Source organism: Pan troglodytes, chromosome 1 (assembly GCF_028858775.2).
Source record: "Pan troglodytes isolate AG18354 chromosome 1, NHGRI_mPanTro3-v2.0_pri, whole genome shotgun sequence".
Taxonomy (NCBI): Eukaryota; Metazoa; Chordata; class Mammalia; order Primates; family Hominidae; genus Pan; species Pan troglodytes.
Window position 1 is genome coordinate 207,991,106 of NC_072398.2, and position 26,196 is coordinate 208,017,301.

Below are 26,196 nucleotides of genomic sequence, written 5' to 3' on the forward strand. Positions count from 1 at the left end.
GGAGGGCATGGAGTGGAAAATAACAACAGTTAAACTGAAACTATGAAAAGGTGCATTTGCTTTAAAAATTCACTTAGGAGAGGCCAGGTGCAGTGGCTCACGCCTATAATCCCAGCACTCTGGGGGGCTGAGGCAGGAGGATCACCTAAGGTCAGGAGTTCGAGACCAACTTAGCTAACATGGTGAAAACCCTTCTCTACTAAAAATACAAAAATTAGCTGGGTGTGCTGGCAGGCACCTGTAATCCCAGCTACTCGGGAGGCTGAGGCAGGAGAATCGCTTGAACCTGGGAGGCGGAGGTTGCAGTGAGCCAAGATCGCACCACTGCACTGCAGCCTGGGCAACAGAGTGAGACTCCATCTCAAAAAAAATAAAAATAAAAATAAGATAAATTAAGGAGTAAGTGACGTGGAAATGGAGGATACAGGTCTTACTACTAATTCACACTGGCTATAAAGGAGAGGGAGGTATGTCATTAGCAAAAAGAGGAAGCAGTCTTAGTGAATGTGTCATTGAGGGTAAAGGAGTGTAAGACAGGGAAGATTATTATGGATTGGTTAGCCAAAATGTGTAATATGGTATTACAGATAGTCTTCAAAATTGGAACATTCTCAAATCATCATTGTGACTTCCTAATAAAAGAAAATACGGCTAATTATTATGGAATCAATTAAAAAATTCTAATTATTATTAATTCCATGAAAAGATAATTTATTAGATGTGGAAAAAAAGCAAAGACAACATGGTTTCCACAAATATCTAATGTTTTACATTTCCAAGATGAATAGTCCTGTGGATTATAGTGAATGTAATACATTTTAACTTGCTAAATGTCTTTGATATAGCTTTAGATGGCCAGCTGTTTTTATACTGTCTTTTTGCTCTTTTTTTAAAATGATAGGACCACAGGATTTGGGGGCGGGGGACTGGTTGCTGGAAGTAAAAGAGTTTTACTGAAAACAGGGATTGGGTTAGAAAATGGAAACACAAATTAAGAAGAATGAACTGACTAGTTTTGACCCATGCTCTAAGAATCTTATTTAATACATGAATAATTGTATTCACCTACTCAAATACTGAACACTGAGTACGTGGTACAATGGAGAAAACAATTATGACTGTGTCCCTGCCCCTGAAAAGCTGAAAATCTAGTTGCAATTAAATGATCCTGATCAGGTGACCATCTCATACAGGGTCTTTGCAATAAGACTCCAGAAATGTAGATGATATTATATTAAACTTTATCCTAACTGACTGAGATAAACTGTGGAAATAGGTCTCAGGATAATGGATGAAAATGCAGCAAGGAGAAAAAAAAAAGTTTCAAAGGGGGAGAGAAGTCAGAATAGACCATAAACTTTTATAGTATGCAGTTTTCTTTCTCCTTTTACCCCTCAATAGTGCTTGACTCTTCCCTTCCCCGAAGATTCAGTCCTTTGATCCTCTGCCCCATCAATCCTATTCATTCAATAATGACTTAAGTACCTAATATGGAACTGGACAATGTGCAAATTTTGAGACAAAAACAAAGACTAATACAAAATCTTTTCTATTGTAGTTCAGTTTTTCCCAAAGGATGTTCCATTGGATACTATACCCTTTGAAGGAGTAAAGGATCCAATATCAAGTCTGGGAAACTGCAATCTTTACAGGCCCCCTCTAGGAAAGTCATAATTCACATTAAAGGTACTGAGAAGGCTGGGCGTGGTGGCTCATGCCTGTAATCCCAGCACTTTGGGAGGCCGAGGCAGGCAGATGCCAAGGCAGGAGGACCGCTTACGCCCAGGAGGCCAAGGGTGCAATCTGTGATTGCACCACTGTGCTCCAGCCTGAGCGACAGAGACAGACCCTGTCTCAAAAAAATAGAAAATAATGGTACTGCTAAGTTTTGCATCAAAAACAATCTTTTCAACATTGTTTAATCCAATGCCTTGACAAAGAAATAATTAACAAGGAATACACTTGGAAAAGGGTGGTCTAGAAAGGGTTCTTAGTCTTTAGGAACAAAAGAGATTAGAAAAATACCTACAGGTAGAAGCAATAATATCTGATGGTATTATTAAAAACAAAACTGCTTCACAGAACCCTAGGATTCTTCAAGATTTAGAATTTTAATTTTTTAAATGTATTACACATTCATGTGTTAAAACAAATCTTAATCCTTTAGAGACCACCAACACAATTAACTTGTGCTGCTTGGGTAACTCAATTTGGGGTAGACTTCAGAATGAAGTTTCTTCTGCCATGTCTGTTCAACTGAGAGCATCCTGAGATGACAAAGCAAGCTTAAAAAAAAAAAAAAAAAAGGCTGGGAGCGGTGGCTCAAGCCTGTAATCTCAGTACTTTGGAAGGAAGAAAGTGTAGGATCATTTGAGCCCACTTCTAGACCAGCCTAGGCAACACAGGGAAACCCTGTGTTTACAAAAAAAATAAAACAACTTAGCTTGGTGTGGTGGCATGCACCTGCAGTTCCAGCTACTAAGGAGGCTGAGGTGGATCACTTGAACCTGGGGGCGGGGGGGGGGGGGGGGGGGTCAAGGCTACAGTGAGCTGTGATCTAAACACTGCACTCCAGCCTGTGTGACAGAGTCGAGACACTGTCTCAAAAAAAAAAAAAAAAAAGCAAACAAAACCAACCTTCTACCTTTTGCACAATTTGTCAAATCAGTACCAGACTGCCACAATACTTCATAAACAAAGCAAAATACAGAAACAAAATTGGATTCTTCCCTGGTGGTCTAGTCGCTGGGGGAAAAAAATGGATTCTAAGGCTAAAAGAAGACTATCATGCTTAATTTCCAATCTCAAATTTGGCTTCACCTCATTTTCTCATAGACTGACAACTAAAATAAATGTTATAAATTTTAACTTCTTAATACTACTTAATAGTAGTGTGTTTTATTTTGGGATTTTTGCTTAAAATTTTATTTTATAAAAAAGGCTTTCCTCATTTAATAAATTTTTTTTTTTAGATAATTTTAAACTTGCCCAGAGCCAAGAAGTGACCATTTAATAAAGTTTTAAAACCATCTGAAAGAATCATACAAACTTTAATAAAAACCATTCCCCTGAGAAAAGGAATGCGTACTTTGAACCTAAAGGATTGGGACGCTCTCATCCCTAAGTAAAAACCCCAAAGACTTCAGAGATTCTACAACTACTTACAACCAAGGACATAAAGATGTCCCAACAGGCAGACTATGAGTGAGTAGGGTAATTATTCTTACTTTCACATTGATGACTCTCAAATTTAAATCTTTAGTCTCTTCCTTCTCCTCCCCACCCTTATTACAATGATTCATTCACTCCTCAATCTCCTTAAAGCATCAGTCTTTATAAAGAAATATTTCTTGGGCGGGGCATGGTGGCTCACACCTGTAATCCTAGCACTTTGGGAGGTTGAGGTGAGCAGATCACTTGATCTAAGGAGTTTGAGACCAGCCTGGGCAACATAGTGAGACTCCATCTCTACAAAAATTAGCTGTGGGTGGTGGTGCACATCTGTAGTTCCAGCTACTTGGGGGGGCTACGGCAGGAGGACCACTTGAACAGGGGAGGTCAAGGCTGCGGTGAGCCATGATCGGGCCACTGCACTCCAGCCTGGGTGACAAAGTGAGACACTGCCTCAAAAAAAACAGACAAACAAAAAACAAAACAAAAACACACAAAAAACCAAAACTTTTTCCTTTCACGTTGCATTCCTATATCATAACATCTCATGTACCCCATAAATATATACCTACTATGTACCACAAAAAATAAAAATTAAAAAAAAACTTTCTCCCTTTTATCTAGGGCAAAGCTGCCAGATTAATTTTCCCATTATGTGATATTTTCTAATAGCTTAACAGATATGAACGTCAAATTTTTCAAACCAGCATATACACTCTCTAGCCTTGACTATTCAAACTGCCTTTTTTATTTTTATTTTTATTTTTTTAAGACAGGGTCTCACTGTCGCCAAGGCTGGAAAGCAGTGGCGTGATCTCAGCTCACTGCAACCTCTGCCTCCCAGGCTCAAGAGATTCCCCTGCCTCAGCCTCTTGAGTAGCTAGGACTACAGGCGCATGCCACCACACATGGCTAATTTTTATAATTTTGTATAAACAGGGTTTTGCCATGTTGCCAAGGCTGATATCAAACTCCTGGGCTCAACCGATCTGTCCACCTTGGCCTCCCAAAGTGCTGGGATTATGGGCATGAACCACCATGCCTGGCCTGAATTCAAACTTAATTCTAATCACTAACACACGAGTAAAAAAGTCCTCAATGCTGCTCTACCAACCTCTAAGTTCCCTAAAGCTACTTCCATCTTTTTCTGTTAATCCAATGCCATATATTCAAGGTCCACCTCCTCTGAAGATTATTTAATTATTCTAAATTTAAAAAATACATTTGCCAGGCACGGTGGCTCATGCCTGTAATCCCAGCACTTTGGGAGGCCGAGGTGGGTGGATCACCTGAGGTCAGGTGTTCTAGACCAGCCTTACCAACATGGTGAAACCCGTCTCTGCTGAAAATACAAAAATTAGCTGGGCGTGGTGGCAGGTGCCTGTAATCCCAGCTACTCTGAGGGCTGAGGCAGAAGAATCGCTTGAACCTGGGAGGCGGAGGTTGCAATGAGCCGAGATCACACCATTGCACTCCAGCCTGAGGGAAAAGAGTGAGACTTCATCTCAAAAAAAAAAAAAAAAAAAAAAAAATCTTTCATCTTCTCTAAGTCTCACAGCACTTATGGTCTGCACTTCATAATCTAGTTCAAGGCTGTCTGATAGAACTTTTTGTCATAATGGAAAACTTCTCTATCTGTGCTTCCAATTCTGTGGCTTCAACATGTGCTATACTGAGCACTTATAATGTAGCTAATGTGACTGAAGAAACTGTTTTTAATTTCAATTTAAACTTAATAGCCACATGTGGCTACAGGCTACCATATTAGACAGCAAGAATCTAATGCTCACTACAACCTGGACACAACTCTACAACCCCAACACTACTGGTCCCTTCAATCTATCTTGTTCCTAGATGATTCCTGTTTCTAATTAAATTCATTTGTCCATTGTTCTCAACATTCAGTTGTCCACTCTGGATTCCCTGATGCTTCTCAAACCACTTCCTTTTCTCCACTGGTAGTACCTTAATTACTGGTCACCTACTAATTATATGCCAAACACTGCAATAAGCATTTTGTTTATATTATATCTAAACTTTACAAGGTAGGGCTTATTTACCTGAGGAAAATGAATCAGAGGAAGATGAAATACTTAAACTCCAAAAAGTCCACCCTTTTCCAGAACACTTTTCTAAATTCTGCCATTTCATGGCCTAGCTCAAGGCCACCATTCCTAAAGGAGTATGGTGTTCGTGAAGTTCCAACCCAATTTACCAATTTAAAACCTTAAATATTTTGCCATAATTTTAGCATACACATGCCCAAAAGTGAATTTATTCTGAAACTAATGAAACTGAAGCTTCAGGGACACTCAATTACATGAACTCCTTCCAATACCCTAAACATAATTTTAATTATGTAATGATATAATTTTGTTAAAGTACAGTCCTCAAAACTGGATAAGCTCCCAAGTCATAAAATACATGCACTTTTTTCCTTGCATACACTGAAGAACTACTGAAGCACGGCCTGTCTATACTGGCCTCAGCTTGCTTTTTATTCCTTAAATGGATACTCTATCCTCTAAAGTCTGTTTCCTCTGGATCCCAAGACTGGATAGTTGCTAGCTTCCTAGTAGTTGCTGCCCCAAACAAACACATAACTAATTTTTTTCCTGAAAGTTTAAGAGCTAATTACAATGGGGGATTAAAAAACAGGGTAAGTAAGATGAGTTAAAATAAACACAGGAGAATTACAAAGAAAAAAATCTTGGTTGGGTGAGGTGGCTCATGTCTGTAATCTCAGCCCTTTGGGAGGCTGAGGCAGGAGGAATGATTGAGACCAGAAGTTCGAGGCCAGCTGGGGCAACACAGGGAGAAGCCATTTCTACAAAAAATAAAAAATCAGCCAGGCATGGTTGTGTACAGCTGTAATCCCAGCTACTCAGGAGGCTGAGATAAGAGCATCACTTGTGCCTGGGAGGTTGAGGCTGCAGTGAGCTTTGATTGAGCCACTGCACTCCAGCATGGGTGACAGAGTGAGAACCTGCCTCCAAAAAATTAATCAGTTAGCTAAAAAAAGAAATATTTCTTGTAGGAGATAGCTTAAAAAATAACAGTAAAATCTAATAGTGTGCCCCAAACTTACAATCTGCAGATTCAACACAATCACAATCAGAATCCCAGCAGCCCTTTTTGCAGAAACTGACAAGCTGGTCCTAAAATTCATATGGAAATGCAAAGCATTCAGAACAGCCAAAATAATCTTGCAAAAGAAGAACAAAGTTGAGGAACACTTCCTAATTTCAAAATTTATTATGAAACTAAAGTAATCAGGATAGTGTGGTACTGGAATGGACAGAAATATATAATAGATCAATGGAATAGAGTTGAGAGTCCAGAAATAAACTCTTAGATTTATAGTTAATCAATGAGGGTGCCAACTATTCGTTGAGAGAAAGAATAGTCTTCAATAAACTGTGCTGGGACAACATGCAAAATAATGAAACTGAACCCCTACCTCACACCATATACAAAAATTAACTGAGAAAAGATCATCGACATAAATGCAAGAGCTAAAACTAAAAAACTCTTAGAAGAAAACATAGGAGTAAATCCTCGTGACATTGGATAAGGCAATGGTTTATTAGATATAACACCAGAAGTAAAGGGAACAAAAGAATAAATTGGATCTCATCAAAATCACAAATTTCCGTAACCAGAATATGTAAAGAACTCTTACTAGAAAATGATGAAGACAACTCAATTTTTAAAAATGAGCCAAGGATTTGAATAGTCATTTCAACAAAAATATAAAAATGGCTAATAAACACATGAAAAGATGCCCAACATCATTAGTCATTAGGGAACTGCATATCAAAACCACAATGAGATACCACTTCACTCCCAATAGGATGGCTACAGTAAAAGACAAACAATATTAAATGTCAAGAAGGATATGGAGGCTCGACAAGGTGGCTCCACCTGTAATCCCAGCACTTTGGGAGGCCGATGTGGGTGGATGGCTTGAGGCCAGGAGTTTAAGACCATCCTGGCCAACATGGTGAAACCCTGTCTCTACTAAAAATACAAAAACTGGCCAGAGGTGGTGGCAGGTGCCTGTAATCCCAGCTACTCGGCTGGCTAAGGCAGGAGAATCGCTTGAACCCAGGAGGAGGAGGCTGCAGTAAGCCGAGATCACATCACTGCACTCCAGCCTGGGTGGTGACAGAGAGAGACTGTCTCAGCAAAAAAAAAAAAAAAAAAAGAAGGCCGGGCGCAGTGGCTCATGCCTGTAATCCCAGCACTTTGGGAGGCTGAGGTGGGCAGATCACCTGAGGTCAGGAGTTTGAAACAGCCTGACCAACATGGAGAAACCCCATCTCTACTAAAAACACAATACAAAGTTAGCCGGGCATGGTGGTGCATGCCTATAATCCCAGCTACTTGGGAGGCTGAGGCAGGAGAATCACTTGAACTTCGGAGGCAGATGTTGCAGTGAGCCGAGGTCATGCCACTGCACTCCAGCCTGGGCAACAAGAGCGAAACCCCATCTCAAAAAAAAAAAAAAAGGAAGAAGAACATTGGAGAAACTGGAACCCTCATATATTTACTAATGGGAATGTAAAATGGTGCAGCTGCTATGGGAAACTGTTTGGCTATACCTCAAAAGTAAAACCTAGAATTAACATAAAACCCAGGAATTCCTAGGCCCACACCCAAGAGAACTGAAAACATATTCACAAAATAAACTGTACATTAATGTCAGCATTATGTAAAATAGCCAAGACTTGGAAACAAACCCCAATGTGCATCAAATGATGAATGGATAAACCAAATTTGGTATATCCATACAATGGAATATTATTCAGCCATAAAGAGTTATCAAGTACTGAATGAAAGCACTACAACGTGAATGAACCCTGAAAACATGCTAAAGCCAAATACAAAAGGCTACATAAGATTTTATATAAAATGTTCAGAATAGACAAATCCATAGACAAAGAGTAGATTAGTGGTTGCCAGGGACTGGGGGTAGGGAGGACCGGGGAGTGACTGCTAATGATACAGATGTCTTTGGGGATGATGAAAAGGTTCTAAAATCAATTGTGGTGTTGGCTGTACAATCTTGTAAATATGCTAAAAACCACTGAATCATACATTTTAAAATGGTGAATATTATTATACATGCATTATCCCAATAAGCCTGTTTTTTTGTTTGCTTTTAGACAGTTTCGCTCTTGTTGCCCAGGCTGAAGTGCAGTGGCACGATCTCGGCTCACTGCAACCTCTGCCTCCCGGGTTCAAGCAATTCTCCCTAACTCAGCCTCCTGAGTAGCTGGGATTACAGGCGCCCGCCACCACGCCCGGCTAATTTTTTGTATTTTTAGTAGAAACGGGGGTTTCATCATGTTGGCCAGGCTGGTCTCGAACTCCTGACCTCAGGTGATCCACCCGCCTTGGCCTCCCAAAGTGCAGCGATTACAGGAGTGAGCCACTGTGCCCAGCCAATAAATCTGTTTTTAAAAACATCTTATACGTGGCTTCTGGCCACCTGTCTATTGAAATCGTAAAATAACACTCTTGACTTCTGCCCTTTATTTCATTTCTGAGGGCTGGTGTCACCAACCTCTGTGCTTTTCTAACCCATGCTTTGGTAAAAGCTCCAGAAAGTCTTGCCTCCAAAACTGTCTTTCATCCAGCACTGGTTATACTTTAGAGAGTTGGCTCAAGTAGGCAGATAAATATGAGGGCTCTCAGACTGGGTAATACTCATCTCAAGAAGCTCCCCATACACACTGACTTGGTATTCCCACTTAAAAATTATGTAGACAATTTTTTCAGGCATAAATTATATAATCTGCAAATTTTTATTTAAATGTTGACTACACGCACATATATATCCAGGTTGTTTTTTCCAACTAGACCATTAAATCTCCAGAAAAGGCCCAAGTCTAAAGTCTGCGCCCTAATACTGCCCCAGTGCCCTGCACACAGTGTCCCATGTGGTCCTTTGTTTCAAGGGCTGATGATACCCTGTAACAACATGAATGTGGGAATTACATTCCACTTCCATCACTTATTTAGCTTTGTGACTTTAGGCAAGTTGCTTAAATTGTGTGCCTCAGTTTACTCATTCCTAAAATAGGGCTAGCAATACCTGCCCGTTGGTATTTAGCAAAAAAAAAAAAAAAAAAAAAAAAAAGTAATGTTGGTGACACGCTGAATATAGCATCTAGGACACAGACATTTGAGGCAGTCACTGTCTGTATATACTGTTTGGAGTCAAATCTTTTCCTTCCCATATATTTGCATTTTGACTATTATTTGCTCTCTCAATCAGCAGCTTCCTCATCTGCAAAATTCTGCGCCAAAAGATCGCTCAGAGGATTTTAAAAAAGAAAAAAAAAAAAAGACTAGAACTCCTACCACACAGCAGGGTTTTGCTCAAACAAAAACAAAAGCAAAAACGACCCTTTCTTTCCATCTCCCCGGCTAAGGCGATTTCTTTAGCATCAACCTACAGCCCCCTCGTGCACCCAGCTGAAACGCCATCAATATCGCCGAACAGCTTCCAGACCTATCTGTGAACAAACAAGTGAGGTCTCCAAGAACGCCAACCGTAACCCCACGTCAGGGAGCCATTTTCCAGTCAAGAAAATGAAAAGGTGTGCAAGAAAGACCTAAGGAATAAAATACCCCTCCCAGCAATCATCGATGCACCTTCCCACGTCGCTCGGGACCCAGCACAAAGACCGCAGTCAACACCGGCAAAGACTTTTCCTTTCTTACCCCACCCGTCCAGCTAGAGGGGACGTGGCGTGCGCAGCGACACAAGGGGAGGTCTGAGTGGTCGCAGGGCCCAAGACCGGGCGGCGGCGGGGGACGGCGGAGCAGCCTCGGGGAAGCTCGGCACCAGGCGGTGTCGTTTGAGGGAAGGGTCGAGCCTTACCTTCGCCCGCTTGCGCCGGCTGGTCCGACGCCCCTCCGGAGTCTCTGCTATTCCAGTTTCCATGGGGGTCGCAGACCCAGGCACGACAGTAGGGCCGGCCTGAGGCCCTGCGGACCCCGGCGGTTCCGCCAGGCCCCCGGGGGGCGAGGCCCGCGGAGGTTCTTTCTTGCGGGGTGTGCGCTCCCCCACCGCCCCCGGCCCGACCTCGGCTGGGCCCGACAGGCCCGCGGGCTGCGCGGCCACCTCAGACCCGTTCTCGGAGCCGCCTGCTGTCCCAGGGCCAGCCTCCGTCCCGGCTGCTGCCGCTGCAGCCGCCGCCGCCGCGGCTGCCGCCTTCTTCCCAGATAACATCTCGGGCCGCCGGGCCGCCGACGGCCGTAGGGGCCGCTCGGTCTGTCGCTCCGTGGGTCCGAAAAGCCTTGCCTCGCCTCGCTTCACGCTGCCCGCGCGCCGCCAACCGCCGTCGCGTACGCACGCGCCAAGCGCGCTCCCGCCGCGCCGGGACAAAAAGGGTCGGAGACGCCCACGAGCCCCGCCCCTCCCCCGCAGCCATAGAGCGGCGTTCTCGCGGCTAGAGTGGCACCGCAGCAAAGAACGTGTAGCTTGCCTAGAGCGTCTCCCCGGCGTTTGGAGTGGGACCTGGCACAGTCCGTGGTCTTAGAGCTTCTGGGCCATACTAAACCTCCGAAGGTGACCATTTCCTCCAGGGACTTGCGGTTTTGCATGCGTGCGTTCGTTCATTCACTCACCCAATTATTCGTTAATTCAACCAGTATTTATTAATGCTTGCCTACTACGTAACAAGGGTTACATTATGAAGTTTTAGCTTTCAAAGAACTTACAGTCTAATGGGGGAAAACACTGAAATATGTTGGTAGAGCGTCTTACTTATTCATAATTGCCCTGCTTGGACTGGGCAAAAAACTTGGAGAGCACAGCAGTTTCGATGGTAGTAAAATGGAGACAAAGTTAGGAAATCCAGGTTTGAGTCCAGACGGAATTGCTCTTGTCTCCAAGCCTTTGTTCATGCTTTTCCTTCTGGCTGGACCCCAACCCCATTCGCACTCCATGTCTTGCGCTTCTCCCATCCCCCATGTCCCCCATCCCCCATGTCCCCCATCCCCCATGTCCCCCATCCCCCATGTCCCCCATCCTTCATGTCCCCCATCCCCATCCACCTAACAACTCTTTCTACTCCAGGTTAATTCTTTCTAATAATGATAGTAGCGGTTTATTCTTTTAATTTTTCGAGGAATCCCTTGCTAACCCAAAACTGGAACAGGTCGTGTACTTTTAGCATGCGTGTACTTATTACACAAACAATTGTCTTTTTAATAGTCTGTCTCTTCGAAGTGAAATTGTCAAAAAATTATTCCATTTACATGAAGTTCAAGAACTGGTAAAACTAATCTCCAGTAATAGACTCCAATCAGCCCTTGCCTGAGATGGGGGTCGGGGGTTGACTGAAAAAGAACAAGAAAGAACTTGCTGGGGGTGATGGAAATGTTTTATATCTTGATTGGGGTGATGGTTACATAGGTGTATATATTTGTCAAAACTCTATGAACTATCCATGTAAAACAGGTATATTTTATGTAACTGTAGTACTTCAGTAAAGTTGTTTTTTGTAAAAAACTAAGCAAACAGACAAAAAGGCAATCAAATGTAGAAAGGAAAAAAAGTAAAAGCTATGCAAGAAAGAAAATGTATCCGAGTGGCGTGGCATGCCCTTGTAGTACCAGCTGCTCGGGAGACTGAGGTGGGAGAATCACCTGAGCCTAGGAGTTCAAGTCCAGCCTGAGCAAATAGTGAAACTGCGTTTCTAAAAAAAAGAGGAAAGAAAAAGAAAGAAAATATAATCATAGTACAACACATGACTCAGCTGTGAACTGTATTAACATGACCATAAAAACATAAGCAGTGAATATTGTTTTATTTATTTTTTCTTTTGTTTGTTAGTTTGTTTCTTCTTTTTTTTTTGAGACAGAGTCTTGCTCTGTTGCCCAGGCTGGAGTGCAGGGGTGCAATCTTGACTCAATGCAACCTCTGCCTCCCAAGTTCAAGCAATTCTCCTGCCTCAGCCTCCCCAGTAGCTGGGATTACAGGCGTGTGCCACCATGCCTGGCTAATTTTTGTATTTTTAGTAGAAACAGGGTTTCGCCATGTTGGCTAGGCTTGTCTCCAACTCCTGACCTCAAGTGATCCTCCCACCTCGGCCTCCCAAAGTGCAGGGATTACAGGTGTGAGCCACCGCGCCCCGCCGAGCAGTGAATATTGTTTTAACCAAAGTGATAGAATTACATTAAGAGAATGGAGAAAAAAGAAAGTTTGTGGGGAGAAAGATGAGAAGGTTTTAAGGATTTAGGGAAGTAGGGAGGTTGTTGGGGGAGGTGCTGCTTGGGAGCTAAATTATCTTTCACCATAAAAATATAATACATAATGTTGGCCAGGCGCGGTGGCTCATGCCTGTAATCCCAGCACTTTGGGAGGCCGAGGCGGGCAGATCACGAGGTCAGGAGATCAAGACCGTCGTGGCTAACACGGTGAAACCCCGTCTCTACTAAAAATACAAAAAAACTGGCCGGGCGTGGTGGCGGGCGCCTGTAGTCCCAGCTACTTGGAGGCCGAGGCAGGAGAATGGCGTGAACCCAGGAGGCGGAGGTAGCAGTGAGCCGAGATCGCGCCGCTGCACTCCAGCCTGGGCGACAGAGCGAGACTCCGTCTCAAAAAAAGTATATATATATATATAAAATACATAATGTCAAAATTGAGAAATCAAAAAATAATATAAGCATACTATTTAGAAATATCAAGGTAAATACAGAAGAAACAGCTAAAAAAGTTGGAATTGGTTGTCTCTAAGGCTTGGAACTTGACGGTGGAAAGGGGTGAGGCAGTGGATTGGAGCTTGTTTTAAATCCTGTAGTTCTATCTGACTTGTTTGCACATTTAATAGTTTGATAAAACTTGAAATTAGATGTTAAAAACATACATACCCTTTGACCAAGTAATTCTACTTTCAGGAAAGCATTCTAGGGAAAGATTCAGTATGTGTACAGATTTAACTTCAACACTGTGTATCTCAGGTTATACGTAATAACGATAAAGGAGAACTAACCTAAAAACCCAACAAAGGCCAGGCACAGTGACTTGCATCTGTAATCCCAGCATTTTGGGAAGCCGAGGTGGAAGGATTGCTTGAGCCCAGGAGTTTAAGGCTACAGTGAGCTATGGTCACGCCACTGCACTCCAGCCTGGGCAACAAGACCCTGTCTCTAAAACAATAAAAATTTTAAAAAGCCCCAACAAGTGGTAACCAATTTGATACAATCATACACCGCATAACAATGTTTCCATCAACAACAGACTGCATATACGATAGTGGTCCCATAAAATTATATAACACATTTTTACCATACCTTTTCTACCTTTTCTATGTTTAGACAGAATTGCTACAGTATTCAGTACAGTAACATGCCATACAGGTTTGTAGCCTATTAACAATACACTATACCATATAGCCTAGGTGTGTAGTAGGCTATACCATTTAGGTTTGTGTTAAGTATGCTCTACGATGTTCACACAACAATGAAATTGCCTAATGGCGCTTTTCTCAGAATGTATCCCATCGTTCAGCGAGGCATGGTCCTAGCAAGGCATGATTCTATATTGGAATATCACAGCCACTAAAACTGATATTTTTACATAAAGAATTCCTGGCCGGGTGTGGTGGCTCATGCCTGTAATCCCAGCACTTTGGGTGGCCGAGGCGGGTGGGTCACCTGAGTTCAGGAATACGAGACCAGCCTGGCCAACAATGGTGAAACCCCGTCTCTACTAAAAATACAAAAATTAGCCAGATGTGGTGGCACTTACCTGTTTTTTTCCCCAGAAATAACTAATTCATATCAGATGTTTTTATTGTGATAAAATACACATAACATAAAATTTACGATCCTAACCATTTTGAGTATACTGTTTAGTAGTGTTAGATGCATTCACATTGTTACATAAACAATCTCCAGAATTATTTTCATCTTGCAAAATTCTGTACACATTAAACAATGACTACATTTGCCCCTCCTTCCAGACCCTGGCAGCCACCATTCTACTCTTTGCCTCTATGAATTTGACTATTGTAGATAGCTCATGTAAGTGGAATCATACGGTATTTGTTTTTTTTTGTGACTGACTTATTTCACTTAGCTTAATGTCCTCAAGGTTCATCTATGTTGTAACATGTTAGAATTTCCTTCCTTTTTAAGGCTGGTAATATTGCGTGTATATAACATTTTATTATCCATTCATCTGTGGATGGACTCTTCGGTTACTTCCACATTTTGGCTATTGTGAATAATGCTGCTGTGAACATTGGTCTACAAATATCTCTTCAAGACTCTGCTTTCAATTCTTTGGGAATATCCAAAAGTGGAATTACTATAGCAATGTATGCTTTTTTTTTTTTTTTTTTTTTTTGAGAAGGAGTCTTACTGTTGTCGCCCAGGCTGGAGTGCAGTGGCGCGATCTCGGCTCACTACAACCTCTGCCTCCTGGGTTCCAGCAATTCTCCTGCCTCAGCCTCCCAAGTAGCTGAGATGACAGGCGCCCGCAACCACGCCTGGCTAATTTTTGTATTTTTGGTAGAGACGGGGTTTCACCATGTTGGCCAGGCTGGTCTGGGGTGGTCCACCCGCCTCAGCCTCCCAAAGTGCTGGGATTACAGGCGTGAGCCACCGTGCCTGGCTAGCATTTTTTAAAAGCTGATGTCTTCACCGGGCACGGGGACTCACACCTGTAATCCCAGCACTTTGGGAGGCCGAGGTGGGCAGATCATTTGAGGTCAGGAGTTCGAGACCAGCCTGACCAACATGGTGAAACCCTGTCTCTACTAAAAATACAAAAATTAGGTGGGTGTGGTGGTGCGTGCCTGTAATCCCAACTACTTGGGAGGCTAAGGCAGGAAAATCGCTTGAACCTGGGAGGCAGAGGTTGCAGGGAGCCAAGATGGTGCCAGTGCACTCCAGCCTGGGCAGCAGAGTGAGAGTCTGTCTCAAAAAAGAAAATAAATAAATAAAATAAAATAATAAAAGTTAATGTCTCCAGGAGGGAGAATTGCTTGAGGCTAGAAGTTTGAGACCAGCCTGGGCAATATAGCAAGACCTTGTCTCTAAAAAAATAATTTTTTTTTTTAATTAGCTGGGCATAGTGGCACATGCCTGTAGTCTTAGCTACTCGGGAGGCTGAGGCAGGAGGATCACTTGAGCCCAGGAGTTGGAGGCTTCAGTGAGCCACAATCACACCACTGCACTCCAACCTGGGCAACACAGTGAGACCTTGTCTCAAAAATAAAATAAAATAATAATAAAAAATTAATGTCTAACTGTACAGAGTCCAAAACCTAATCAATATTACATATTATATTAAACAAAGTTACCTTCCCCTAAAGTATCAGGTGACCAATAGATGGGCTAGTATAACTGTGAAAGCAGTTATGTCTAAGTTTGGATAGCTTTTCTTTGCCCCTATGATGGTAGGGGCTCTGTATTGGCCATTTTTTTTGCTAGTAGCGAGGCCCAGAAGTACTGGTGAATGAATGAGGAGGCCTACATCACCTGGCTATTGTGAGGACATCATGAGATAATGCTTTCAAACTGCCTGTCAAAGAGTCTGGCACATAGTGGGTGCTTCAGACAAAGGAGGAGTTATTATTATTGTTATGCGGCAGCTGGGTGGGGGGAGGGAGCTGGCTATGACTCAGAGGAGTGGGTGGCCATGACTCTTGTCATGGAGGGGCCTGAGGCAGGGTCCTGGGGCCTGTGTGCCTCCACGCCATAATGCTGGCAGAACTGATATTTCTCTTTAGGAGTCTCCATGGGATACTTGCCTCCGCAGGCACCATAGGAGCAGTGGCAGCTTGGCTGATGAGCTATAAGCCAGCCTTGTTTGGGTTCCTATTCCTTCTGCTGTTGCTTAGCAACTGGTTGGTCAAGTATGAACACAAGCTCACCCTCCCAGAGCCCCAGCAGGTGAGCACAAGAGGGGGCTTGGCTTCAGCTCAGGGATAGGGGATATTTGCAGCTAGATTAGGTGGGTAGGGAACAGGGTAGGTGTCGAAATAATGGGGCAAGACTGGGGAATCCAAGACTGGTCTAAACCACCACTCTACAGCTTCCTCTTAGGTGGTGCTGGGTAAATCACTTCCCTCCACGAGGCCTCAGTTGCCTCACCTCAGCTGTTAAATCAGGACCACCCCAGACTCTCCTATTTCATGTTTGATGTCAACATGCTTTGGCAAGAGTAACAACTACTTTAATGTGAAAAAAATTTAAAAAATTAACATGGACGAACATAGATACGTATCTAAAATAGAATAATGAAGACAGCAGAAATGTACATAGATTATGACATCTTTCATTTAATGTTAAAAAACATGCTAGGCTGGGCGCAGTGGCTCACGCCTGCAATCCCAGCACTTTGGGAGGCCGAGGCAGGTGGATCACTTGAAGTCAGGAGTTCAAGATCAGCCTGGCCAACATGGTAACACCCCGTCTCTACTAAAAATACAAAAATTAGCTGGGTGTGGTGACACACACCTGTAATACCAGCTACTCAGGAGGCTGAGGCAGGAGAATCACTTGAACCCAGGGGACTGAGGTTGCAGTGAGCTGAGATCATGCCACTGCACTCCAGCCTGGGCAACAGAGCAAGCTTCCATCTAAAAACAAAAATAAAAAGCAAAACATGCAAAACAGCCTGGCGCAGTGGCTCACAGCTATAATCCCTGCACTTTAGGATGCTGAGGCAGGTCAACGACCACTTGAGGCCAGGAGTTTGAGAATAGCCCGGGCAACATGAGGAAACCCCATCTCTAAAAAAAATACAAAAATGAGCCAGGCATGGTGGTGCGTGCCTGTAGTCTCAGCTACTCAGGAGACTGAGGTGGGAGAATCACCTGAGCCCGAGAAGTTGAGGCTGCAGTGAGCATGCCACTGTACTACAGCCTGGATGACATAGTGAGACTCTGTCTCAAAAAAAAAAAAAAAAAAAGGCAAAACAATAGCCTATCTTATTTATGGATGTGTATGTGCAGTGAAAGTATTTTAAGGCAGGATGCCTCAACCTTGGCACTATTGACATTTTGGGCCAGATAATTCTCCATTGTGGGAGGCTCGCCTGTCACCTGTGCATTGTTAGCTTAGCGGCCACCCCGGCCCCTACCCATGAGATGCCAAGTAGCACACCTGCCATTTCATGACAATCCAAAGTATTTCCAGATATTGCCAAATGTCCCCTGGGGAAGGCAGAATGCCTCCCATTGAGAACTACTTTATAAAGAAATGCATGGAAAAATAAATTTTAAATGCAGGATTACAGTTAAGGTGATGATATTCAGGGAGGGAGGAGGATGCTGTGGGTGTGAGAGTCCACAGGGAACTTTAGTTATATTTGTGATATTTTATTTCTTAAGTTGAAATGGGAATATGAGTATTTGTTGTATTATTTACCTTTTTGCATGCCTGATATGTTGAATTTTTTCAGTTAACCATTTTTTTTTTTTATGTATTTAGTTTTTTGAGACAGGGTCTCGCTCTGTGGCCCAGGCTGGATGCAGTGGCACAACCGTGGCTCACTGCAGCCTCGACCTCCCTGGGATCAGGTGATCCTTCCACCTCAGCCTCCCAAGTAGCTGGGACTACAGGTGTGCACAGGGCTAATTTTTTCTAGTTTTTGTGGAGACGGGATTTTACCATGTTTCCCAGGCTGGTTTCAAACTCCTGGGCTCAAGCGATCCTCCTGCCTCGGCCTTCGAAGGTGCTGGGATTACAGCCATGAGCCACCACACCTGGCTTAATTTTTAAATATTTTTAAAGACCATTAGTTTGTAGCTGAATCCAAAAAGAAAAAAAAATAAGTGTTATTAACCAGGGGAAGGAGAGATGAGGATCATAGAGATAAAAGCATGTCATGAGACCACTGAGACTTCGCAGTTTGAGATCGTACTGAGCCTGACAAAATGCTCAGAGAGGCATGTTGGAAAAACGGGCTCTGGAGATAGATATATTTAGGCTAAGGGCTTTATGTCCACTGTGACTGGCAGATTAGCAGGCCATCTCATGCATTCCTATGAACCAAAGGCAAGTGGAGGACTCGGGAATTTGAGGCTGTATGATGCTGAGAAAGTGACCTCCCAGCTGGGCCTGGTGGCTCACACCTGTAATCCCAGCACCTTGGGAGGCCAAGGCAGGCAGATCACCTGAGGTCGGGAGTTCGAGACCAGCCTGGTCAACATGGTGAAACCCTGTCTCTATTAATAATTACAAATACAAATACAAAAAATTTCTACTAATACAAAAAGTTAGCTGGGTGTGGTGGCACGTGCCTGTAATCCCAGCTACTCTGGAGGCTGAGGCAGGAGAATCGTTTGAACCCGGGAGGTGGAGGTTGCAGTGAGCCGAGATCACACCATTGCACTCCAGCCTGGGCAACAAGAGTGAAACTCTGTCTCAAAAAAAAAAAAAAAAAAAAAGAAAGTGACTTCCCGTTACTGGGTCCCAAGTCTCCACAAAATGAGGCAATGATGCTCCCCTTGCAGGCAGTTGTGAGAATCTATTAAGATAATGTTTGTAAACCACCTGGCACAGAGCAGGTGTTCAAGCAAGGAAGGGATTATCATTATTAACCAACTTTCCCCTTTTCCTGGTGCTGGGGAGCTTAAAAGGAGGAAGAGAAACCAAAGACTTCTGAAAACGACTCCAAGAACAACAAGGCCGTGAACACAAAAGAAGTCAATAGAACGCATGCCTGCTTTGCCCTCCAGGACGAGATCCTCCAACGGCTGTTGTTCAGTGAAATGAAGATGAAGGTCCTAGAAAATCAGATGTTCATCATATGGAATAAAATGAATCACCACGGGCGGTCAAGCAGACATCGGAATTTTCCCGTGAAGAAACACAGAATGAGGAGGCATGAATCGATTTGCCCCACCCTGTCTGACTGTACTTCGAGTTCCCCCAGCTAATGAGGCCGAGGCGGGCTGGCCTCTGCCGATGTTACCTTTTACCTCAGTAAAACCCAGTCACAGCCTATTGAATGTTCATAGTAAGTCATAACAGAAAGGTGCCTAGGAGCCAGGAAGAGGATCAGAGGCTGAAAGATTGCCTCTGGAAAAGAAATCTGTACACACCAGGTCTACCAGGTAGCACGTAGTGACACGGCCTGATGGGGCTCTAGAACCATCCCTTTCTAGAGTCTTCTATTTCAGTTGGTTCTACCCTGGTTCCTCCCTGGCCCTGTGCTGTTCACTCTGAGTCTCCCCACTCCTGCCCTAGCCCCTAGTCTCCCCTCTCATCCTGTACCCAGAGGCCGAAGCCAGCCCTGCCAAGCCTGGCTCTGACCATGTCCATTGCTCATTCTTTTTTTTTTTTTTTTTTTGAGACAGAGTTTCGCTCTTGTCACCCAGACTGGAGTGCAGTGGCACGATCTTGGGTCACTGCAACTTCCACCTCCCGGGTTCAAGTGATTCTCCAGTCTCATCCTTCCAAGTAGCTGGGATTACAGGCACCCGCCACCATGTGTGGCTCATTTTTGTATTTTTAGTAGAGACAGGGTTTCACCATGTTGGCCAGGCTGGTCTCAAACTCCTGACCTCAGGTGATCCATCTGCTTTGGCCTCCCAAAGTGCTGGGATTACAGGCATAAGCCACCACGCCCGGCTCGTGTTACTGCATTTCAACCAGAGCTCGGTTGCCCACTGACAGATCTGAGCCGGTGTTCTGTGTTAAAAAGTGAGATCAGCAAGTGTTAGCGTTTGAAAGACAAGCAAGCACCTAGCCGAGACTTTTCTTCATAATGAAAACTGGAAAGGAAATCATTATCTCACTGTTTGATTCAGTGTCACTTAGTGTTAGGTTGGTGTTCTACCTAAAATCGTCTCTCTCATGCAAGTCTCATGCATTCTAACCAAACCAGAGAACTTGCCATCCCCCAAATGCATCCACATAAACTTACATTGTTTCTTCCCGTGATCCCTAATTTTCTCCTTTCTGCTGTTACAATTCTTCACTTCTTCCAAAGCCATCACCTCTAGGAAGCTCCCCTCAAGCCAGCTATAATGAATCTTTTTCCTTAGCATTGTTTCCACATTTTATGTGTAGTTCTACAATAGAATGTTTCACAGTCTGCTGGGATTTGATTTGTACACATTACTACAGTCCCTCCCCATGCTTCAACTAGACTATAAGCTCTTTGAAGACAAGCACAGAATATTGTTCATCTGTGTATCCCTCCCCCACCCGTAGCACCTAACACAGTGGCTAGTATACAAGCAGTGCTCAATAAAGAATACCTAGGCCAGGCGTGGTGGCTCACACCTATAATCCTAGCAGGGGTGGGCAGATCACCTGAGGTCAGGAGTTCGAGACCAGCCTGGCCAACATGGTGGAACTCCGTCTCTACTAAAAATACAAAAACTAGTCAGGTGTGATGGCACATGCCTGTAGTCCCAGCTACTCAGGAGGCTGAAGCAGGAGAGTTGCTTGAACCTGGGAGGTGAAGGTTGCAGTGAGCCAAGATCATGCCACTGCACGCCAGCCAGCCTGGGCAACAGAGTGAGACTTCATCTCAAAAAAAAAAAAAAAAAAAGAATATCTATGATTGCTTATCAGTGTCTTACGTGTCCAGACATTTTCTCACCCCTTTCATTTTATGATGATTCTCCTATATCCTACTTTGTTTTAAAAGCAGAATCTCTGGGGCTAAACTGCCTGGGCTTAAATCCTAACTCACCAACTCTCTGTTGTGTGATCTTGGACAACTCTTGATTGTTTATTCTTCCTGTACCTCAGTGTCCTTAACTGTAAAATGGGCAGATTAAGACTATGAATCTTATAAAATTTATAGATGGTGTCTTAGTCTGTTTGTGCTTCTATAACAAAATTTCTGGCTGGGCCTGGTGGCTCACGCCTATGATCTCAGCACTTTGGGAGGCAGAGGCAGGAGGATCACCTGAGCCCAGGAGTTTGAGACCAGCATGGACAACGTGGTGAAACCCTGTCTCTATAAAAAATACAAAAGAACTAGCTGGACATGGTGGTGCACGCCTGTGGTCCCAGCTACTCGAGAGGCTGAGGTGGGAGAATCACCTGAGCCTGGGAGGTCAAGGATGCAATGAGCCACGATCGTACCACTGCACTCCAGCCTGGGTGACAGAGTGATATCCCATTTCAAGAAACAAAAACAAAAAAATTAGCCTGGTCTGGTGGTGTGCACTTGTAGTCGCAGCTACTCGGGAGGCTGAGGTGGAAGGATCACTTGAGCCTGGAAGGCCGAATTCACAATGAGCCAAGATCGCACCACTGCACACCAGCCTAGGTGACAGAGTGACACCCTGTCTCCACACATACACACAAATACCTGAGACAGGATAATTTATTTTAAAAAACACACAGATACTTATTTCTCCCAGTTCTGGAGGCTGGGAGGTCCAAGATCAAGGCTCTGGCATCTGGTGAGGTTGGCTCTCTGCTTCCAAGATGGCACCTTGAAAGCTAGATCTCTGGAGAGGAGGAATGTTGTGCCCTCATAAGGCATAAGTGGAAGGGCAAAAAGGAACAAACTCCTTCTATCAAGCATTTTTTTTTTGAGGCAGAGTCTCGCTCTGTCGCCCAGGCTGGAGTGCACTGGTGCAATCTGGGCTCACTGCAAGCTCTGCCTCCTGGGTTCATGCCATTCTCTTGTCTCAGCCTCCCAAGTAGCTGGGACTACAGGCGCTTGCCACCATGCCCAGCTAATTTTTTTGTTGTTGTTTGCTTTTTGTTTTTTGTTTTTTTTTTTTGAGACGGAGTCTCGCTCTGTCACCCAGGCTGGAGTGCAGTGGCCTGATCTCTGCTTACTGCAAGCTCCGCCTCCCGGGTTCACGCCATTCTCCTGCCTCAGCCTCCCAAGTAGCTCGGACTACAGGCGCCCGCCACTACGCCTGGCTAATTTTTTTTTGTATTTTTAGTAGAGACGGGGTTTCACCGTGTTAGCCAGGGTGGTCTCAATCTCCTGACCTCGTGATCCGCCCGCCTCGGCCTCCCGAAGTGCTGGGATTACAGGCGTGAGCCACCGTGCCCGGCCGCTAATTTTTTTTTTTTTTTGTATTTTTAGTAGAGATGGGGTTTCACCGCGTTAGCCAGGATGGTCTCGATCTCCTGACCTCGTGATCCGCCTGCCTCGGCCTCCGAAAGTGCTGGGATTACAGGCGTGAGCCACTGCGCCCAGCCCTATCAAGCATTTTATAGTGGCAATGACCCATTCATAAGGGCGGAGCCCTCATGACCTAAATACCTCCCCAAAGGCCACACTTCTCAATACCATTCCATTGGAGATTTTTTTCAACACATGTATTTTGGGAGACACGTTCAGACCACAACATTCTTTCCCTGGTCCCCCAAATTTATGTCCTTCTCATATGCAAAATATATTTAGTCCATCCAGATAGCCCCCAAAGTCTTCACTCATTCTAACATCAACTCAAAAGTCTGGAATCTCATCTAAATCAGATATGGGTGAGACTCAAGGTACAATTACCCTGAGGCAAATTTCCCTCCAGCTGTAAACCTGTGAAATTGAACAAATTATGTGCTTCCAAAATACAGTGGTGGGGCAGGCGTAGGATAGATATTTCCATTCCAAAAGGGAGAAATAGAAAAGAAGACAGGAATAACAGGCCCCAAGTAAGTCCAAAACTTTTTTTTTTTTTTTTTTTTGAGACAAGATCTGGCTCTATCGTCCAGGCTGGAGTGCAGTGGTATGATCTCAGCTCACTGCAACCTCGTCCTCCCTGTCTCAAGCCATCCTCCCACGTCAGCCTCCCAAGTAGCTGGGACTACAGGTGCGCACCACCACACCTGGCTAATTTTTTGTATCTTTCGTAGAGACAGGGTTTCACCACGTTGCCCAGGGTGGTCTCAAACTCATGAGCTCACGATCTGCCTGCCTTGGCCTCCCAAAGTGCTGAGATTATAGGCGTGAGCTACTGTACCTGGCCTCTAAGTACAAAACTTAACTGTGCAAACAACATTAAATCTTAAGGCTTGCATAATCTTTGAGTCCATGTTCTGCCTCCCAGACACACTGGTATGAGGGTTGGGCCTCCAAGACTTTGGGCCACTCTACCCCCGTGGCTTTGCTAGCTGCAGTTGTCACACACATCGAAGGTGGGTGCTTGGAGTAGCACACTAATGCTCTACAATTCTGAGGTCTTCCCACTCCTATGGCTCCACTAGGCACTGCCCTAATCGGGACTCTCTGCAGAGGTCCCAACCCCACAGTTCTGCTGGGCATTGCTCTGGGTTTGGGGGGTGGCTCTCTGTAGTGTAGTGGCTCTAGGTCTCTGCCTAAGTCCCCAGGCTCTCTGAGGCATCCCTTAAAATCTGGATGGAGGAAGCTATGGCTTCACAGATCCTGCACTCTGCACACCTGCAGAATCAGCACCACACGGATGCTGCCAAGACTCACTGATTATGCCCTCTGGAGCAGTGGCCCCAACTGCACTTAGACTTGCTTTAGCCACACCAGCAGAGGCTGGTGTGCTGCACCAGAACACAGGGAGGTGGTCCTGGACAGCAAGCCCTGAGGTCCCACAGGGTCCCCAGGGCAACTCCTCCAAAACTGTTCTGCCTCCAAAGTCCTAGCACTCTGAGCCTGTGATGGGTTTGGCAGTGCCCGAAGATCTTCGAGATGCCTTTGGGGTCATTCTCCCATTGTCTTGATGAGTAGCATCTGGCTTCCTTCTATCCATAGTGATCTTACCAAATGGTCCTTTGCTTGGTTTAGTGTTCTCTCCTAAAAACACTTTTTAATTCTTTACATGACCAGGCCTGAGAAATTTCCAAATATTTATATTCTGCTTCCCCCTTACCAACTCCCTTTTTTTGAGACAGAGTTGGAGTCTTGCTTTGTCATCCAGGCTGGAGTGCGTGGCGCAATCTTGGCTCCCTGCAACCTCTGCCTTCCGGTTTGAAGCGATTCTCCCGCCTCAGCCTCCTGAATAGCTGGCATTACAGGTGCCCGCCACCACACCTGGCTAATTTTTGTATTTTTAGTAGAGATGAGGTTTCACCATGTTGGCCGGGCTGGTCTCGAACTCCTGGTCTCATGGTGGCTGCCTGCCTGGGCCTCCCAAAATGCTGAGATTACAGGTGTGAGCCATGGTGCCTGGCCTGCTTCCCTTTTAATTATAAGTTCCGCCTTTAAATCATTTCTCTCTTCTTGGGCTTTACTGAAAGCAGTTAATAGAAGCCATGCAGCATCCTGAACACTTTGCCGCTTAAGGATTTCTTCTACGAAATATCCTAGTTAATCAACTCTTGTAAACCAAAAAGTATCTGAGACAAGTCTCAATCAATTTAGAAAGTTTATTTTGCCAAGTTTAAGGATGCATTCATGACACAGCCTCAGGAAGTTCTGACAACATGTATGCCCAAGGTGGTCGGGGTACAGCCTGGTTTTATACATGTTAGGAAGACATGATACATCAATCAATATGCATAAGTTGTACATTGGCTTTGGGAGGCCAAGGTGGGGAGATCACTTGAGGTCAGGAGTTCGAAACCAGCCTGGCCACTGTGGTGAAACCCTGTCTCTACTAAAAATACAAAAAAATTAGCTGGGTGTAGTGGTGGGCACCTGTAATCCCAGCTACTCAGAAGGCTGAGGCAGGACAATCGCTTGAACCTGGGAGGTGGAGGTTGCAGTGAGCTGAGATTGTGCCACTGCACTCCAGCCTGGGTGACAGAGCAAGACTCCGTTCTCTCAAAAAAAAAAAAAAAAAAAAAAAAAAAAAAAAAAATACATTGGTTCAGTCCAGAAAGGTGGAACAGCGGAACAACTCAAAGCAGGGAGGGAGCTTCCAGGTCATAGGTAGATTAGAAACAAAAGATTGCATTCTTTTGAGTTTCTGATTACCCTTTCACTGAATATGCACTTTCCGGGAATAATTACTTATGCCTTAGTCTGGCTTAGTGAAACAATAGGGCAAAGGAAGCAATCAGATATGCATTTGTCTCATGTGAGCAGAGGGATGACTTTGAGTTCTGTCTGTTCTTTGTCCACAGTGAATTTCCTTGTGGGTAAATTGTGAGGGAGGTATGTAGCTTTTTAATCTTTGTAGCTATCTCATTTAGGAATAGAATGGAAGGCATGTTTGCCTAACACAGTTCCCAGCTTGACTTTTCCTTTTGGCTTAGTGGTTTGGGGATTTGGAGATTTATTTTTCCTTTCACACTTTCCCCCTTTTCTTTTTGAAAGATTCTGGAGAAAGCATTTCAGAAGAAAATGAGTCTCTGGTCTCAGGTTCATTTTTATTTTTATTTTTTAGAGGCAAGGTCTTACTATGTTTCTCAGGCTGGTCATAAACTCCTGGACTCAAGTGATCCACCCACCTCAGCCTCCCAAAGTGCTGGGATTATAGGAGTGAACCACCGCACCTGCCCTGGTCTCAGGTTTTGTCTGATCTTTCATGGCTAGGATGGTTTATTCCTAGATGGGAAGGTCCCATGTTATTAGTGTCAGGTCTGTGAGCCCAAGCTAAGCCATCATAACCCCTGTGACGTGCACGTATACATCCAGATGGCCTGGAGCAACTGAAGAACCGCAAAAGATGACATTCCACCATTGTGATTTCTTCCTACCCCAGCCAAACTAATAAATCAACCTTGTGACATTCCCCCGCTGGACAATGAGTCTTATGATTTCCCCACCCTGCACCTGGTGACCCCCGCCCCTGCCCGCAAGAGATAACCACTTTTAACTGTAATTGTCCACTACCTACCCAAATCCTATAAAACTGCCCCACCCCATCTCCCTTTGCTGACTCCTTTTTTGGCCTCAGCCTGCCTGCACCCAGGTGAAATAAACAGCTTTATTGCTTACATAAAGCCTGTTTGGTGATCTCTTCACATGGACGTGCATGAAAACTTGGTGCCGAAGACCCAGGACAGGAGGACTGCTTCGGGAGACTGGTCCCCTGTCCTCGCCCTCACTCCGTGAGGAGATCCACCTACGACCTCAGGTCCTCAGACCAACCAACCCAAGGAACATCTCATGAATTTCAAATCGGGTAAGCTGTCTTTTCACTCTCTTCTCTAGCC

General features: G+C 44.5%; 2 protein-coding genes across 10 annotated transcripts in view; one reads left to right on the forward strand and one right to left on the reverse strand.

The window, feature by feature from the left end:
- KDM1A (lysine demethylase 1A) overlaps positions 1 to 10,837 on the reverse strand; it is a 64,197-nt gene extending 53,360 nt beyond the window's left edge. For 2 of the 7 annotated variants that reach the window (XM_063784868.1, XM_016956144.4), the window contains exon 1: positions 10,064 to 10,544. In XM_063784868.1, the coding sequence (XP_063640938.1) occupies positions 10,064 to 10,414 (351 nt within the window). In that variant the 5' untranslated portion in view covers positions 10,415 to 10,544. Of the gene's footprint in view, positions 1 to 10,063; positions 10,570 to 10,670 lie in introns of those variants that run through there. The other 5 variants (XM_063784872.1, XM_063784873.1, XM_063784875.1 and 2 more) reach the window with 5 other exon arrangements.
- Positions 10,838 to 14,126: 3,289 nt separating this feature from the next.
- TEX46 (testis expressed 46) lies at positions 14,127 to 19,149 on the forward strand. 3 transcript variants are annotated; one of them, XM_054663697.2, is made up of 3 exons: positions 14,127 to 14,214; positions 15,927 to 16,089; positions 18,882 to 19,149. In XM_054663697.2, coding segments are annotated over exons 1-3 (366 nt in total). In that variant the 5' UTR covers positions 14,127 to 14,212; the 3' UTR covers positions 19,083 to 19,149. The 3 variants fall into 3 exon arrangements, with proteins under 3 accessions (XP_054519672.1, XP_054519669.1, XP_016811641.1); XM_054663694.2 differs by lacking the exon at positions 14,127 to 14,214 and having other exon boundaries at positions 15,799 to 16,089; XM_016956152.4 differs by lacking the exon at positions 14,127 to 14,214 and having other exon boundaries at positions 15,801 to 16,089; positions 18,783 to 19,149.
- The last annotated feature ends 7,047 nt before the right edge of the window (positions 19,150 to 26,196 follow it).